The sequence below is a fragment of the Ursus arctos genome, unplaced genomic scaffold (genome assembly GCF_023065955.2).
Source record: "Ursus arctos isolate Adak ecotype North America unplaced genomic scaffold, UrsArc2.0 scaffold_17, whole genome shotgun sequence".
Lineage (NCBI taxonomy): Eukaryota > Metazoa > Chordata > Mammalia > Carnivora > Ursidae > Ursus > Ursus arctos.
The window spans coordinates 16,616,172-16,633,416 of record NW_026622841.1 but is presented as its reverse complement, the minus strand read 5'-3'; the positions used below and the strand labels follow the sequence as shown (position 1 = coordinate 16,633,416).

The 17,245-nt window shown below is 44.6% G+C and overlaps 1 protein-coding gene across 11 annotated transcripts in view; it reads left to right on the top strand.

The window, feature by feature from the left end:
* Positions 1 to 17,245, top strand: part of NEDD4L (NEDD4 like E3 ubiquitin protein ligase) — a 332,508-nt gene that overhangs the window by 291,078 nt on the left and 24,185 nt on the right. For all 11 annotated transcript variants that reach the window (XM_057313368.1, XM_057313371.1, XM_057313369.1 and 8 more), the window contains 5 exons: positions 2,430 to 2,488; positions 9,459 to 9,524; positions 11,273 to 11,502; positions 13,025 to 13,146; positions 15,712 to 15,782. In XM_057313368.1, coding sequence (XP_057169351.1) covers positions 2,430 to 2,488; positions 9,459 to 9,524; positions 11,273 to 11,502; positions 13,025 to 13,146; positions 15,712 to 15,782 — 548 coding nt within the window. The remainder of the gene's footprint in view (positions 1 to 2,429; positions 2,489 to 9,458; positions 9,525 to 11,272; positions 11,503 to 13,024; positions 13,147 to 15,711; positions 15,783 to 17,245) is intronic.

The following is a 17,245-nucleotide window of genomic DNA, read 5'->3' as shown; positions in this document are numbered from 1 at the left end:
AGGATAAAAAGCAAGTTTAGCTTCGGAAGGTCTGGAAAAGTGAGTAAATGGTCACTACATATTGATATCCTGTATTGACGATACGTAGCTGTAAAATCGATCTGCGCTGTAACCGCGTAGAAACTGGGGAGCCCTAGGACATAGGTGCAGTGCTGGGTAGAGGAAGGAACGAGCTTTGAAGAAGCAGAGCTGTTGAGGACCAGACTTGCTCGCTACATGGCCGAACGCCAGGGCCGGGGGCTGGGCTGCATGAGGACCTTAGGAACAGATTACTTTTCGGATGGATCCTAAGTGAGGATGAGTCAGATTTATCCAGGAAAGCCTGGGGGAGAGTGACCCCGGGAGGGAGAAACATGCAGATGTATGAAGGTGTGCGGACTGGGCTACCGTCCGAGAACTGTGGTGGGGCTGCACACGGCCAGTGCACAGAGGAGGCACATGGGTCAGGTCAAAGGGTGTCCACCAGGGGTAGGAACGCGGGTCCCTTCTGCAGGCAGGAGGGAGGTCCTGAGGGTTTTTCTGGAGGGGCCTGACAGTGGTCAGATTTGTTCTTTAGAAAGATCCTTGTGGCAGAACTACACAGGAAGGCTTGAGCTTGGATGAGTGAGCCCGAGGCCAGGGAAACAGGGCATGATCCGTGGAAGCGATGTGCCCTCCAGAAAACAGCTTTCTCAGTGAGACAGGCGACAGCTTAGCAAGCGCCAGAGGGGAATGGCGAGGGAGGCCAGGGAGGTGGCCAGTGCTGGGTTGGAACAGCGAACGCACTGTGATACTGGCATTTGGGAGCACAGGAACGGGTTTTGTTCCTGGAAGATGATGGGTTTGGTCTTGGGAGAGTTGGATTTGAGGTCGCCATGGGAAATGCAGGTGCACATGAACTGGACAGACTATTTGAGGAGACGCATGTGTAGGTAGTCATTACTTTACTTCGGCTTTGACGGTACCCAGGTGATAGGACTGTAGTCCAGGGAGCTGTTGTTCAGCTATATTCTCTTTATTTGGTGTTCTTTTATTCTTCACCACAATGGCAACTTCTACTTTCCAGATTTCTAATGCATGAGGAAAGGGACCCAAAATGCCTTTTGCTTCCATCAAATTTCACTAAAACCATCGGAACATCTCACATACATTTCCTGCCTACATGAATCTAGAATCATGTGCTTCAGTAATTGCATTTTAGAACTTTCATTAAGGGGTACCTGGGTGGCTCAGTCATTAAGCGTCTGCCTTCGGATCAGGGCGTGATCCCGGCATTCTGGGATCGAGCACCACATCAGGCTCCTCTGCTGGGAGCCTGCTTCTTCCTCTCCCACTCCCCCTGCTTGTGTTCCCTCTCTCGCTGGCTGTCTCTGTCAAATAAATAAAATATTTAAAAAAAAAAAAACTTTCATTAAAATAATTTTCATTATTCATTAAAATAATTTCATTAAATAATGAAATTTTTCATTACAATAATTACAATACCAGATTTGGAAAAATTCCTGGTACGGTCATTAAAATCAAATTTATTGCTTATTCTTATCAGTCTATTTACGGAGTATATAGGAAATAAGCAGAAACCATATTCTTAAATAATTTCCTTTTTTTTTTTTTAACCAACTTAGATGCCCTAAAATGCCAGAGAGAACCCATTCTAAACCCCCAGTCGGCCCTTCCCATACCTGTCACTCGAATCCATCCCTGCCTCCCACGCACACAGTAATCCCCATGCATAGTCAGAAAACCGAAGTGATTCAGGGCAGCCGTAGCACGGTATCACTGTAGGAAGCATGGAACAGTCGTGCTGACGTTGACTCATTTAGAAGAAAGAACACTACTTCTTGCCAACTTGACCAGAAAGGAAACCTTTTTCTGTCCTTTGCTCTATCTAATGCTCATTTGTTTGGACTCCTTAGCTGCTCTGATTTTTGCGTGCATATGAGTGACACATTTAATGGATTATTCATTTGTCCAATGAAGGATTCTTGGTTGAAAGCAGTTTTCCAACACCATAAGCAAAGAAAAAAGTATTTGAAATGAGAAAAATCGTGTGTGTGTGTGTGTGTGTGTGTGTGTGTGTGTGTGTGTGTGTTAACTTTTTAGGGACTACGACTTGTTATGCCTTTTTTCAGTTAAAGGAAAATCAAGATCAAGTTATAAATCCTTGAAAGAACAGGGGTTTATAATTGAAATTTTGGCAGTTTTTCTTGCCAAAAACAGTGTGAATAGATGGTTTGGCTTTAGTCATGCATTTTTGATTGAGTGTTTTTAACTAAACAGTATTGGGGGGCGGGGGGCTGCCATATAGAATAGGGTGCTCTTCTAACCTTGAAATACTAAGTTATTCTGGGGGACAGCTTTTGAAAAATCCAAATATAATTCTTTTTAAAACATTTTTAACATAGATTTGAACTAATATGCTGATTTCTTTTTTAAACATTAATTTACAGATAGCAAAATTACTCAGTGGGAAGACCCAAGACTGCAGAATCCAGCTATTACTGGTCCGGTCAGTATCCTCAAGTTCTGACTCTTCAGTGTGCTATTTGGGTTGCATCTAAACACGTATTTCTCTAACAGTACTGCTTGCCTGGTGTGGTTGGCTAGTTTAGAGTTGCTCCCATCTCCTCACTGGAATTCCTGGGCAGGATACAACTGTGTTTGCCTTTTCGAAGGGCTTTCACTATAAAGGAAAAGAAAGTGCTTTGCTAATGGGAACAAAGCTAAACATTTTCTTTTCTCCTTTGTAAAAAGGTGGATTAAAGTTAACAGCAATCAAAATGTCCTCGCTTCCTTTTATACCAAGCCACGCCCCGTATCTGTATCGTTTTGTCCTTTCTTTTGGCCAAGGGTGATAAATGTATGCGAACAAATCTAAGCTGTATTCTGAATCTCTTCCAGCGTGGAACGTCTGGAAAAGTTTGGGTAAGGTTGTAGCCAACCTCTGGAGCTGGCAGAGTTAAGGACCTTTGTCTCTGCTGACCCACTAACTTCCTTGCAGTCCCCACGTATTCGCCGGGTGCAAAAGGAAGCTAGGTAGAGCGCCCTCTTAAAATACTGCCACGCTCTGTGTTCATAAGGACTTGGTACCGAACACCGCATGGGCCGCAGTCATCGGCAGGGAAGGCACCAGCATCTCTGGTCAGTGTTGATAGGAGTGCGGGGAGCTAATTTGGAACTTTGCATCAGCAAAGCATTGCAAACTTGGGAATCTGTTAAAAACTGGAGAGGAGCAAAAGGAAATAAACATATTGAATGCTGAGCTAAAGGCCTTTAGGTATTTTTAAAATACTGCTTTTGTGGCTTTAATCTGATTCCGTTCAAATTAGGTTTAGAATTATAAAGGTAAGTCTTTTTGAAAACTTAAAAGGTAATAACCATGCAAACCTACCTTGATACTCGACATCCCCTTAGTTAATTTGTTGGATTTGTTTATTGGCTTTGTTCAGCTGCTTTGCTACTGTGTAACGCAAAGTGCCCCATCATACCTCAGTTACAACAGCTGCATTTTGTGTGACCTCAACACCTGCCTTACTACCATGGCTTCCTTTTGATACATTCACAGTCACGATAAGGTGTTAGGGTCCTGTTTTCTCTTCTACATCATGAGAAACAAGGTATTCAGGAATCAACGCTGTTTTCAAGTGACGGAGGACTTTTGACATAATTCTGAAGCCTTTTGAAATATCTCTATCACTTATCGATCATCTGCCTTCACTCAAACACTGTTAGTTCTTAACTGCTATTGAAAATTGTTTAGCATCATAAATCCAAGTAAATTTGACCCAAAGAAAGATTTTTTTTTTTTTTTTAAACTAACAGAAGAGCCTTGTTTACTCTTTCATTAGTAGTAGGGATACTTCTTTCAGGAAGAGCATGTGTATTTAGGTCGCCATCCACTTCATGTAGACAGCGGGCTTTTGCTGTCATTCAGTTCTGAATATTTGGTAATTTCCATGATTTCTTTCTCTCCTTGACTTGTAAGTTACTTAGAACGTGCTTTTCGTTTCTAAGAGTATGGAAGGGTTTTTGCCTATCCATTTCTTACTGATTTTCTAATTTTACTGCATTGTGGTCAGAGAATATTATCTATGGAATATTGATTACCAGATATTTGAAACTTCCTTGGCAGCTTGGCCATTTTTTAATAAATGTTCCTTTTGTGTTTGAAAAGAATGTGTATTCTGTCTTTGTTGGGTATAGAGTTCTTTATATGTCCATTAAGTCAAGCATATGGTGTTCAAATTATCCATTTCCATCACTGCTTTTTCTCCTGGCTGTTCCGTCGAACCAAGACTCTCCGACGGCAAGCATGGCTCTACCAGTCAATTGCATTCACTCTCTCTTCCTGAGTATTTGCCTGGTATGTCTTTTCTCCCTGCTCGATTAGCTGTGTTTTTTCTCTTTTCCTACCTTCTATTAGATTGACAAAGTACCCTTTATTTTCTTTCGTTTTCTGTACTTGCTTGGAAGTTGTATTTTCTTTCTGTGCTTTCGGTGCTTACCTTAACATTTTTAACCAACGTACTTCATGTCAAAATTAATTGCTCTCTACTCTCCTCCTGAGCAAGATGGGACTTGAGGGAACTCTCATGCTGTTCTTCTCACTCACTTTGCGTTGTTCAGCCACATTTAAAATGTTCCCAAATAGCCGTTGATATGTTATCTTTTTTCTCCACGGCCAGTGCTTATTTCCTTATGTGTAGGCAGATTTCTTTGCCCACCATTGGGTCTTAACACCTGCTGTTTCCAGGTTATCTTCTGAACGAAGTATGGTTCCGGGTTCTCAGTGTTGTCTGCAGATCGGCAGCATCCGAATCAGCTGGAAACCTGTTAGAAATGCAGATTTGAGGGTCCCAAGCCAGGCCTACTGAAAATCAGTAGGGGGCAGCAAAGTCTGTTTGGGGGGGGCAGCAAAGTCTGTTTGAACACACCCACCCAGGGGTGGTGATGCCGGCTCGAGCAGCACTGTCTGAAAGCAGGAAGCTTGTAGTCCGGGGGGGGGGGGGGGGGGGGGGCCCTTATCTGACCTCTCCGTGAAATGATAGTTCAGCTCGAGAAGTCTTGGCTGCCAGTTGTTTTCCTAATACTTTGGAGATACTCTTTCTTGTCTTCTGGCCTCCACAACTGTTGAGAAGCTTCTTATTGATCTAATTGTCATTTTTTGGTGGGTGAGTCTTTCTTTCTCTGGCAATTTTGAATTTTCTCTGTGACTTCGGCGTTATATAATTTTACTCTCATGAACCTCAATGTGGATTTCTTTCTATTGATTCTGCTTTGGACTCATTGTAATTCTTCAGTGTGAGGACCCTGTCTTCCCTCCATTCTGGAAGATTTCTCAGCAGTTATTTCTCACATACTGTATCTTTGCCAGTCTTCCTAGTTGGTTATCTGTACCAGTAACTCCTGGGTATGTGATTCACCTTTACCTTCTGTCTTCCTAATCTCTTAGCTTTCCTGTTTTCCATCTCTCTCTCTCTCTCTCTCTCTCTCTAGGTCTCTCTCTCACTCAATCTCTGTCTCTCTCATTGCTGCATTGTGGGCTCAGCTCTTCCAGCTAATTCTTTTTTAAGCTTATTATAACCTACCCTTGACCACTTCATTGTGTCTGTTATTTCATTAACTGTGTTTAATTACTCATTGCTCTATTGGGTCTTTTTAAATTTGCTTGGTCTTTTCAGTTATGGTTATTCTATCATGTTCTTTCATTTTTTATTTTTCTTTTTTAATTCATACTTAGCTTTCTAATCATTCTTAAAATGCTTATTTCATATTCTTTCCGGATTATTCTGTTACCTCTGGCCATAGGGGGACTAAATCTCCCACATGTTGTGTCTGTGGACCCTCCTCAATGATAGTTCAGTTTAGTTCAGTTTATAACCAGTTTAGTTTATAATTTGTGTGTGTGCGCTCATGGTTTTTTTTTTTTTTTTTTCGTTTTTCTTTTTTTCCGTTTTTTCCCCCCCATGAGGCATTTATAAGACCTGACCTGTATTTACCGTTAACTTCTTAGCTTGGGATCATGCAGACCCAGTTAATATAACTGCGGACTTCATACCCACTTTGGTGCAGGCTTAGAGTATGAATTTATTACAGGTCTGTTTCTTTTTGTTTTTCTCTCGTTTGTGGTCCTGGACAGAAGGTAAGCTTCCTTACACCTTTCCTGGGCTGGTGGGTAGTTTTCTTGTCCCCATGTCAGATGTAGGTTTTAAGCAGGGAGCTCTGTTCTTACTCCCTAGGTCGTACAGACTGTAGGCCAACTTCTGTGTCCCCGTGTGAGGAGTAAAACCCCAGCCCAAGCACTAAGTCTAGGTCCAATGCCCACTTCTTTAATTTTAAGTCTTTCTGCTTATCTGGAACCTCGAATTTCTCTTTTTCCCCAAGTTTTAAAAAAAAATAGCCAGATTCGGGGAGGGCGGGGGGGGGGGTCCCTTTCTGTGGCAGCTCAACACAGCATTACTGTAAGTCAGTATGCTCTCTGTGTCACAAGCATCACCAGTGAACGCGTTGATGAAGTGCTGTCCGTGCTTTGCTGCTCTTATGAATACTCTCTCATGTTTGTGTCACGCTTTGTACTTTCCCACGAACCTTAGAATCAGCTGCTTTGAGAACTCACAGCAGTCCCCTCAGGAAGGTAGGGAAGATGTTGTTAGTCCCAAGCTGTCAGAAGCTCAGAAAACGAATTGTATTGCCATTAGTTCCAGCAAATGCCAAAAGTCGAACTGGAGCTACAATTTGCTGACCTCACCCGTGTCCCTGTGTCGCCGCCTCTGTAAGGAGCTCCGGCATCAGCTGGGCTAGAACGACACGAGAACGTTCAGACCCGCCTTTACAATAAGTCAGCATGTCACTACTGCTGAGAACAGAAAAACATACGTAATAAAGAGCACAGGGCTTGAATCAACAGACACGTGAAGTTCTGAAGCAGGCTTTATTTTATACGTTACACTGTACGGAAGAAAATGAGATGCCGCATTCTCAAGGAGAGAAGCAGTGTGGCCAGTCCGGTTCAAGGAACGGACTGGCCTTGTGAGTGTCTTCGGAGGCTCCGCTGTGTGGATGTCTCTGTCCTGCCACGCTGTTGGCATCTGTTAAGAAGGAGGAGAATATAAAAACCCCCTTCTACTTCTTCTTATTCATAAGAACTCGAGAGAGAGAGAGAGAGAGAGAGAGAAAAGATTAGTATTGGAGGAAGATAATGATTTTTCAGTTTTCATGCCTCATTCCCCAGAAGGAGAAAGACCAGAAATATCTCAGCATTTTATTTCCACCCACATGTAATGAGCACCTCCCAGTTCTAAGTCAGACAGGAGAGTAGAGAGCACAGGCTGGGGGCAGCATTGTAAAATATATCCCTCCCGCACCCCATCGTTTAAAACTCTGGAACTTGTATTTTAAGCCTTTCTTCAACATTTCCCGGGGTGGGGGGAAGGGCACAAAACCAAAAAAAATATAGTAGCTGGAAATCACAGATTTGGAGAAACGGAAGAGCCTTGAAGTGCTCTTGGTCCATTTCTTCTTAACCGTGAAGAAATTCTGTAGTTGGGAGGGTTCGTCACACAGGCCGCTGGCACTGGAGTCTACCTTCCAAGTCAGGGCCACTAAAGCCAGCCTGAGATCATGAAAGGCATAACTTTACTCAGCTTACTTTCCCTCTGTCACAGTTAAGCGTAGCTAAGAACATCGAACACTTTCCTTCTCAAGACTTTACATGCACTGCTTTCTGTCATGATTCATTCCTTCCTGTGACTCTGGGCTCTGCTCAGATGTCCCTTCCTCAGACCTGCCTTCCCTGACCACCCATATCAAGTAGCCTACCAGGCGCTCGCCCTCCATTTTTCCTCAGTACATTCACCACTCTTCATGTATTTCCTCCTGCCTGTTGCACACAGCAACTTGCAAGCTCCAGGAGGAAACAGGGAAAGAAATCTTTGGTTGATGGACCGTTACTTCCCTGGCACACAGTAGGTACTCAAGAAATATCTGTTTAAATGAATCAGCAGAGGAACCACCAAAGACTGCGTATACAGGACATCTTAGTTTGTAGTGGGATATAGTGTGAGTAGAGCGAAAAACATGATAATGTCTTCATGGACTATGTCAGAACATTGTATCCTTTCCCTCACTTTGGTGGTTGTCCAGATACTGGCAAAATTTCTACCTGTTCTAGAATCAGGGTTCATACATGATACCCTCAGACTAAACACAGCCCGAAATAAATGTGTGGTCAAATCTAGTGCTCAATGGAAAAACAAATGAAGAATGGCTTAAAAACTAAGAACAGACCCTAGGTACCATAAATTGTCTTTAGAATGTTCTTAGGATATATAAACACCTTGTCTTTATTGCTCTTGAATTACAAAGCAAAACACTGACATGATTATTGTTTTCTATAAGAGTGGTTATTTTTGTTTTGGCTTATTGTTTGTGTGACTGTGTCTTAAAATAGTATGAAGAAGGGAAGCTTTGGTTCCTCACTTCTCCTCTTTCTGAAAGTGTAAGGTGGTGTTAGGCTTGGAGTCCGGAGACACTTTACTAAGGATCCGTATCTTTTATTAACTTAGCCCAAAATGATATCGGCAGAAGTGTTCTTGCCCAAATTCATACTATTTGTGAAAAAGCAACAAGTTTTTCTGAGTACAAGGCTGTCCCAGTTATGTCCGTGTGTGTGCAAAAGCCAGTCTTTTCTGCTTCATAAAAAAATTAGAAGCCTTTTCAGTAGCCTGAAGTCAGGGCTCTGGCTCTCAGATATCGTAAACTGCTTTACAGCATAGCAAGTAAAGAATATGAATGACTACATTAAAATGTTACTACTTCGCCAGGAGGGATTCCAGAACTTTTGAGCAGTGATCGCTAACTCAGTTACTGAACCCACGCTTTTGGTACCATCACTCTGCTTCCTAGATAAGCCATTCCAGAAGATTTAAAGAAATCCCTGCCCAAGACTACTAACTAGTAAGAGGCAAACCTTCTGACTCCTAAATCGAAGACATTTCCAGATTGCTGTCTACGTGATTTTATGTTCCTTGATAAGAGTATCAGTTCACTGGCCTTTCTTGTCATTTTATTTCCTCCCCATGGTTTTTTCAAAATGACCACGTAGGTCATTTTGGGTTTTGTGTTAAAGAATCGTAGCCAATACTTTTATCTAAATTTAAAACAACAGCAACAAAGGTTATACCCTGACTCCCCATTTAGGCAAAAGTCACATGGACAGTGTATTTGGTTTATGTGGCATATCCCTAAAAATGATTTTTTGAATCATTGTTTTCAGGGGTGAAAGCCCCCCCCCCCAGCCTCAATCATTATTCTAGAACTTCCCCATGTACTATGTAGATATTATATAAATTTCAGTGATAATATGGAGAGTGAGAATTTTAAGGTTTATGATTCGTGAAATTCTGTGAATGTTGGCTCAGTATACATAAAATTTCAAGTGTGTTGTTTACATTATCTATATTTATAAATTTATCTTCCAGGCTGTTCCTTACTCCAGAGAATTTAAGCAGAAATATGACTACTTTAGGAAGAAATTAAAGAAACCTGTGAGTAACACGTCTCCCAAAAATGCTGTTTTAGTCATTTGTAAGTTACCAAAGGTACTTCAGTGAGAACGACCTGTGTCTTACCTCTGTCTGTACTAAAAATCCTACCTTCCTTTTCCTCTGATCCGCCTGGATCTTCACTCTGAATTTCCTTTTTGAGAGACCTGGTAAGTGATGACTAACTTGGTATTACATATCAAATCAACCTGAATGGTGATTTCTTATGTCATACCTAACAAGATAGGAATGAGTTGAATGGGATATAAAATAATTCGGGACCTAGTCAAAAAATGTGGAGAAGCCTGTGGTCATCGCCATAAACCTAGACCCGACTCAGAAAAATGTTCCTATCCTTCCCTTCCAATTGGAAAGTATAGTTTGAGTTGTATTTATAACACAAATATAATTTACAATACTAAAGTATAATATTTGGCATATTAAGAGCAAGCATAATTCTCAAATTAAAAATTGCAGTGGGAAACCCTGTAAGATTTTTATAAAACTGAGAGACCCTGTGAGGGGTGCTGAGGCCACGTTTTCAGTCACCATATTACATTTTCTACTGACACATCCTCCCCGGTTCTTCAGCACGGTGTCTTCTGTCGTGAGGTCACCTCTATGGTACAGGTTTTACCAGTTTTCGCCTCAATGTGCGCATTCGTGGTTTCTACACCGGCCGCTATTTCTTGGCTTCCTTCTCTTGGGAAGAGGAGAGTATTGGGCACAACTCCCCTCACCCCAGTCTGCCGGGGCTCCATTGTGGTCTCTCCCACTCCATGCCCTCAGTCGCTCGCTGCCTCTTTTCTGGGCCTCTGCCATGGCCGAGGCGCTGGGGACGGGCAGATGCATGAAACGTAGTCCCTCCTGCATTAGGAGCTCCCACTTTGGGGTCTTCTCCCTTCTGGCGTTCTGATTCAAGTAGCTCTCGGATATCTGCCTTTGAAGGGACTCATACCTGCACATGAAAGTCCTCAGTGTTACTTAGTAACCCACATGTCCCCCAGTAGCCAGGGATGACATTGTGCATAGGAGCCTGTCTTGCTCTGGCACTCCTGCGGGGGTGTCACCTGCCGGGAAACTCCCGCTGCAGATCCACAGTGGGAGCGAGGCTGACCCTGGTCCTCATTTCTCCAGGCAGCAGTGATTCACAACTTCACTCACATGCTTGTTTGTGTCCATGTTCTTTAACTGTGACCTTTGCGATGCTTTCCCACAACCTAGCGTGATCGTCGAGGTCCCCCTTCTCAGGGCACCAGAATTAGCTTGTAAGCATCATGGATCACATCTACCAGCTGGGGGCCCTGCCAGCGTTGAGAATGAGCTCAGCTGGGCCAACGGGGATTGTTTTATGGGTCTTGATGACCTGGACTGACACCCCTTTCTTCGACAGAAGCAATATCGAGAGTTGACCATATTTCAATGGCCAGTGGCTGGATAGATGGCCCGCAGTTGTGTATTGAAGGGGAAAAGGATGATTGTCTTCTCCTCCGCATAGTGTCTTGTGCCTCGTGTGTTGCGGGCTCAGCGTGACAGCCGCTGGTGCATGCTCTGTGCCTCTCACCCTGACACAGTGGGGCTTGCTGTCGATGTGAAGAAAATCCCTGAAGGAGGAAGTCTCAGTCGGAGCTCTTCGTCACTGCTTGTTTATTTGACATCTGCCATCATTACTACTCTGTTGTTCTTCTGTGTTGGAAAGTAAGATGTGTTTTTGCTGTGTGATTACGTGCTTGTTTTCTTCTTTCGTGTAGGCTGATATTCCAAATAGGTTCGAAATGAAACTTCATAGGAATAACATCTTTGAAGAGTCCTATCGGAGAATCATGTCTGTGAAAAGACCAGACGTCCTGAAAGCTAGACTGTGGATCGAATTTGAATCAGAGAAAGGTCTTGACTATGGAGGTGTGGCCAGAGAGTGGTTCTTCCTACTGTCCAAAGAGATGTTCAACCCCTACTATGGGCTTTTTGAGTATTCTGCAACGTAAGTATGCGGAGTGCACTCAGAATGTGTCTCCCTCACCCCTGCCCTGAAAGTTCTATTCCTAATTAATTTAAACTTAGTGGGAGAATGCATGGCTCAGTCATTCGAGGTGAATTAACACTGCTGATTTCAGCACCCCCGTCCCCCCTGTAAGTCTCGAACTGGTTCTGACTCTACATGGACAAGTCATGTGCTCTGTGAACACCTAAAAATGTTTTTTCCCTTGTCCTTCGGGTTCATGTAATTGAAATGGAAAATGTGCTGGGTACTTACGGTGAGAACAAGAGGCAATTTTCATTTGTAATGTTGTTATGCTAATTCAGGATAATTCGTCAGTGTCAGAATTCAGAAACTCCTCATCATGTTAGGAGGAACAAGGAGAGTTTCTGAAGTTCTGCTGCTCAAAGGCAAATGATGCGAACTTTGAGGACCTACTCGTCAGGATCCAGAGGACTGTGTCCTGGTCCCGTGAGGGAAGAAACAGATTCTCCCTTGTATTAGGATCTCATCATTGTCGCCAAACATGGAAGCTGAGGCAGATTTAGTTGCTTTCTTAGGAATCAAACACCCACGCCGTACAAGGCCAGGTGCTCCTTCCAGGCTGTGGAGTCTCCAAAGGCTTAGGCTAGACCTGAGGCCCCGGTAGAAGAGTCGTTGACCTTGCTGGGAGGTAGCCTGCGCTCTAAGGGGACTGGGTTCTCCAGCATCATCTACCTGGTGCTGCTCTCCTGGGAGCCCTTCTGGAAGCCAGCCTCAGCACCCTCCTTGGTTGCTATAGCCCAGAATTTCCCATTTTGTTGGTTGTTCCCAAAGTCCCATGAGAAAGCCTGCTCTGTGAAATTGGTTAAAACCATTGAAGAGGGCAGGGTAGGGAGGCGGGACCCTTATCTCTCACCCACATTCCGAGAGAGACACCCCCCATCCCCGCCCAGGGAATCTGTGGAGCCCCGTTTGAAAACCACTGATCCCCAGGATCTTGAGACCAAAGAAGGAGGATTAGATACATGTGAACATTTTGAGGTTTGCATTGTTGAGACAGCCAAATACTGCTCCCAGTGCCCTGGGAGCCTTTCAGGGCAGAGTGGTGGTCAGACCAAGGGTTGGGTCCCTCAAAGAAGTTAACCCTGGTCCTCACAGAGAAAAGTCACATGCAGTTCTCATGGCATTGGGAGTCCACACACGGCTCCTCTGTTATGTGATGTTTCTCGTCCTCCCAAGATATCTAACAGAACCATATATATTTGACATTTTTGTGGAGCAAAAATAATCAAATATCAGCAGTTTTCTTGTGGTGTAACTTAAAAAAGGGCATGTGCACCTGCTGTCTTAGACCTCAGTCGGTCACAAAGGGGCTAACTGAACAGTAAGTCATGTTCTCCAGCTGTTATGCCTTTCCCATTGGGTGCAGAATGTTTGCAGGTGCACTGTGCAAGTCTAAGCACGGGTGGCAAAGGAGAATTCAGATTGTTGAATTTCTTATTTAAAAATATGATTGACCTTACCTCTCTCTCCCTCCCCAAAGGGACAACTACACACTTCAGATCAATCCCAATTCAGGCCTCTGTAATGAAGACCATTTGTCCTATTTCACTTTTATTGGAAGAGTTGCTGGTCTGGCAGTATTTCATGGGAAACTTTTAGATGGTAAGTTAACTAAAATGTCACGAAGTAACCAAAATAGGACAGTGCTGTTTGTGGTTCCTTATTAGGTTTCGTATCTTCACATCATGATTTTAAGCAAAAGTTTAGCTGATTCTCTGTAATTGGATAAATTAGTTTTATGGTTTGCCCATAAAAGAGGTGCTTTTCCCTGGTGTCATCCTAATTTGAGCACTAAAGACATAGTGTCTACACAGTTAGGAAAAAAAAAAAATTTTTTTTTAACGTTATAGTGTGAAGCACAGAACATTCTGTATTTGCACATTTTCTGTGTTTTCCAGAATAACTTTTTTTTTTTAGCAAGAGGTAGATTTGGTGACAGATGGAAAAGCTAATTGAAAAGTTAATTAAATGATCTAATCCATCCGATATCCTGCTATTGTTCCGTTTGTCCCCAAATTATTATTTTTGAATGTGAAGAGATTGTAAATAATTTCGAAGCAATGCTATAACTCAGTGAAGTCCTTGACCCTGGGATCACTGCTAAAACAGATGGCACAAAAGAATCTCATTATTATTTAGAGCACATAAGTCATGGAAGAATTTCAAGGTACTCTCAAAGTTAGAAGTCAGACTCCCTCCCTGGCTGGATCTATAGGCCTCTTTATAGTAGAGACCTCTTCCGGATTCGGTCACTTCAGAAGTAGGGCCCGTAAGAGGGCATTACAGAAATCATCAGTGAGGAAACTGAGTCAGAAATATTTTTGAAGGGGGCGCCTGGGTGGCTCAGTCGGTTAAGCATCCGACTCCTGATTGCAGCTCAGGTCATGATCTCAGGGCCATGAGAGGAAGCCCCACAAAGGGCTCTGTGCCAAGCGAGGAGTCTGCTTGTCCTTCTCTGTCCTTCCCCCCACGAGCTCTCGTGCTCTCTCTCTAGTAAATAAGTAGATATTTTTGAAGAATTTGGGCATGAAACAGTTGAGGATAGAAGACAGAGTAAGATTTGGGGTCAGAATTGTAATTACCCTAGAAAATGAGGTTTTAATGGGGAATTATGTTAATTATATTTATGGAACCATAGGTGTTCCAATAAATAATTGATGTTCCCTCTGTGCTTTTCCCTTCAATATATTTTTACTGGTAATTGGTAGCTGATTTTTGGTCCTCTCATTTCGTATTTTATTTTTGGTTGGGAAAATAAACATTTTTTTCTGATTAGAAGGAAACCACAGTCGTTACTTATGTACATATAAAATATATACACATATATATAGTGCATGTAAATATATTTTAATTCACAACGTTGGAGTCGTGCCATAGATTATTTCAGCCTATGAAGATTCATTTCAGCCTTCTTAGAGGCTGCGAAGTGAGAAGGCATTCTTAGTTGCTGTGGAGAAATCTGGAAAGTAGGAGATAAGACCCTGACCTCAGTGCACTTCTGTTCTCTTGGGGGAGGTGAGGGTGGGGAGCAGAAGAATCCCGACAACAGGAGAAGGGGGCACAAGGAGCAGGCTGAGGAGAAGGCGGCTTGGCTGGAGGGTCAGGGAGTGTGTTGACCACGCTGTGTCTCACCTTGAGGGTGGGGTAGGATTTACCCATTTAGAAGCTGGGATCACTTTGAAGCCAAGGCTTCCTTGGAGGGAGTAGCGGGGAGGGACAGGAACATGTCAGGGAGTGGAGGAGACTGCCACATGGGGACAGCAGTGTACCTCGGGAATTGCGCAGTTAAGAGCCAGAGTGCCCCCGGGTCTGTGGTCCGAATGCGAGTTCCCCCGTAGGCAGAGTGTGCTCTGCAGGTCAGCCCACCACCCCCTCCTGCTAGTTTCCTCCTTTTACCACCTAATACCTCGCTAGACCCCGAAGGTAATTGAGCCAGCAGGATTGGGAATAGGCAGCAGAGCACTGTGACAGATTGGATGGGGCAGGGGGGTGAGGGTGAAGGAGGAGGGGGAGAGGGCCCCATGGGAGGAGGTGGCACCAAGGAATGCTGACTTGCCCTTGAGCAAGGCAAGTTGGGGTCCCTGCGGGCCACCTGTGTGGTGGTAGAGTCCATCGCCGTAGGCCTTCATCCTCCTCTCCTGGAAGACTGCACAGCCTTCTGAGTGGTCTCCCTCGTTTCCCACTTGGCCCCTTCCTGGCTTTCTCCCCATTACTGCCCAAGCAGTGATCCCCAAGTGCAGGTGGAATTTTCATCTGGCTTTTCCGTGACACCAGATCCCAGCAGGCAGCGGCCTGACTCTCCAGCGCCCCCTGCCGGCTGCGTGCTTCCCAGTCTCCTCCCGGCCTGTCCTCCCTAGGACACCCTGTGCTTCCCCGCCGGGCCCACCTCTGGCAAATCTGTCTTGTCCCCTCTGCTTCCACTGCTCTTTTGTCCTCCTGTTCATGGGCCTTGTTTGAGCCGCACACTCCTGCATGGCCTCGAAGAAGCTCTTTTTCCTCCTCCTGGAAGCCTTTTGACCCCTTCCTGCTGTACTGTCCTTCCTGAGTGCTGCCTTCCCCAGGCCAGACCTGGCCTCCCGTTCAGCCTGGGGGCAGCTTCGTGTGTTATGTCCTGCTCTGATGTACAGCAGCTTTGAAACTAACCCGTATTTTCCCACCACATCTTAGGTTTCTTCATTAGACCGTTTTACAAGATGATGTTGGGAAAGCAGATAACTCTGAATGACATGGAATCAGTGGTGAGTAAATGTAGATCACTGCCCTGGGCGTCCTGGGCCCCCGTGCCTTCGAGAGCTAGCTGGGACCACGTGGTAGTCACGGTGATTTTTGTGGGTGTTGCCATTCAGTATGAGCCGCGGGGAACATTGGCTTGTTCAAGAAGTTCATTGAGCTCCCTAGTTTCTAATAAGTAAACCCTTCACATTTCCTAGAAGGGGTGATTGAGGTGGGTAGACTCCAGTCTCAGCCACCTCACTTACCCGGAACTGGTTTGGCCAAACTAAATCCAAGGGTCATCTGGGGATCTCACTGCAGCTCTTGCTTTCCATCGAAAACTGTTAATACGAATCTTTGGAGAGTCATCGGCTATCCCTCTGTTTTCTGATCTCAAAACATGGCAGGAGCACAGGCCAAAATGTAGAGAAAGGGAAGAACCTTTATCACCACCCCAGATGTGGAAGTGACCAAGTATGGTGCCGGGGACGGGATGAACCCAGTTAGAAAAGAAGGCTAGGAGACGCTCTCTGAAACAGGATTTGGGCTTTCCCATTGCAGTCAACTTACCCATTTTCTCTAGGCTGACCATGTGAGGGTCGAAAGGATTTTCTATAAAAACAAAAATGACACTCTTCTCATAATGTACCCATCCCCCCACTAGCCAGCTCCAGCCGAGCGTGGGGTGTTTGCCCGAGTGCCAGCGCACTCACAGGCCATCAGGAAGCTCTTTGTCCACTTGGGATATTTGCAGCTCTGCTTTCATATCCTGTCACTTGATGAGAAAGCACCTGCATCCCCTTGGCCTTGCTGTGCTGTCAGTGGTGTCTCTTAGGTAGTTGGGCATATGAGCCGCGTTCTCCTCATTTGCCAGCATTCATCGGGCCTCTGCTCATCATCTCTGTGTGAAGGAAGGGGATGACGCCCACGGTGCACTTGAATCCACTCAGCTGGTTTTCCCGTGGGCGAGTAGCTACACAGAACCCCAGTACCAGCCTCAAATTTCTTTTCAGCTTCCACCTTTAACTTATGCTTTTATTATAATAGAATGAGGAAGCTGGGAACCTCGAAATTTCTTTTAAAGTCTGAATTGTATACTACCCGTTGGCAGCTGGTGCACGCATTCTCTTCTGCCTTCCCAGAGCCTGTCCAGTGCGTCCCCAGTGGTGGAGCCCCTGGGCCTGCCCCAGAGAGAGGAGCCCAGGCCCTTGTGGCTTGTGTTCTGGCTTTGACAGCAGAGCAGCCTTCCAGTTTGCTTACAGGACTTGCAGAGGGCAATAAAAGCACAGGAAAGGAGTATAAAATCATTGGTATTTAAGTAGAACATCCTCTGTCTTCCCCGTTTTCCTCTGATATCTTTGCCCTTAAAAGACCGGAAATATATTGATCTCTCCGTGGCCAACTTGATGATGTTCCTTCTGCCAATCCAGAGCAGGTTGCTTCCTCTACCCTTTACGGAGGACAGGATTCAAGTCCAGTCCCCTGTTAG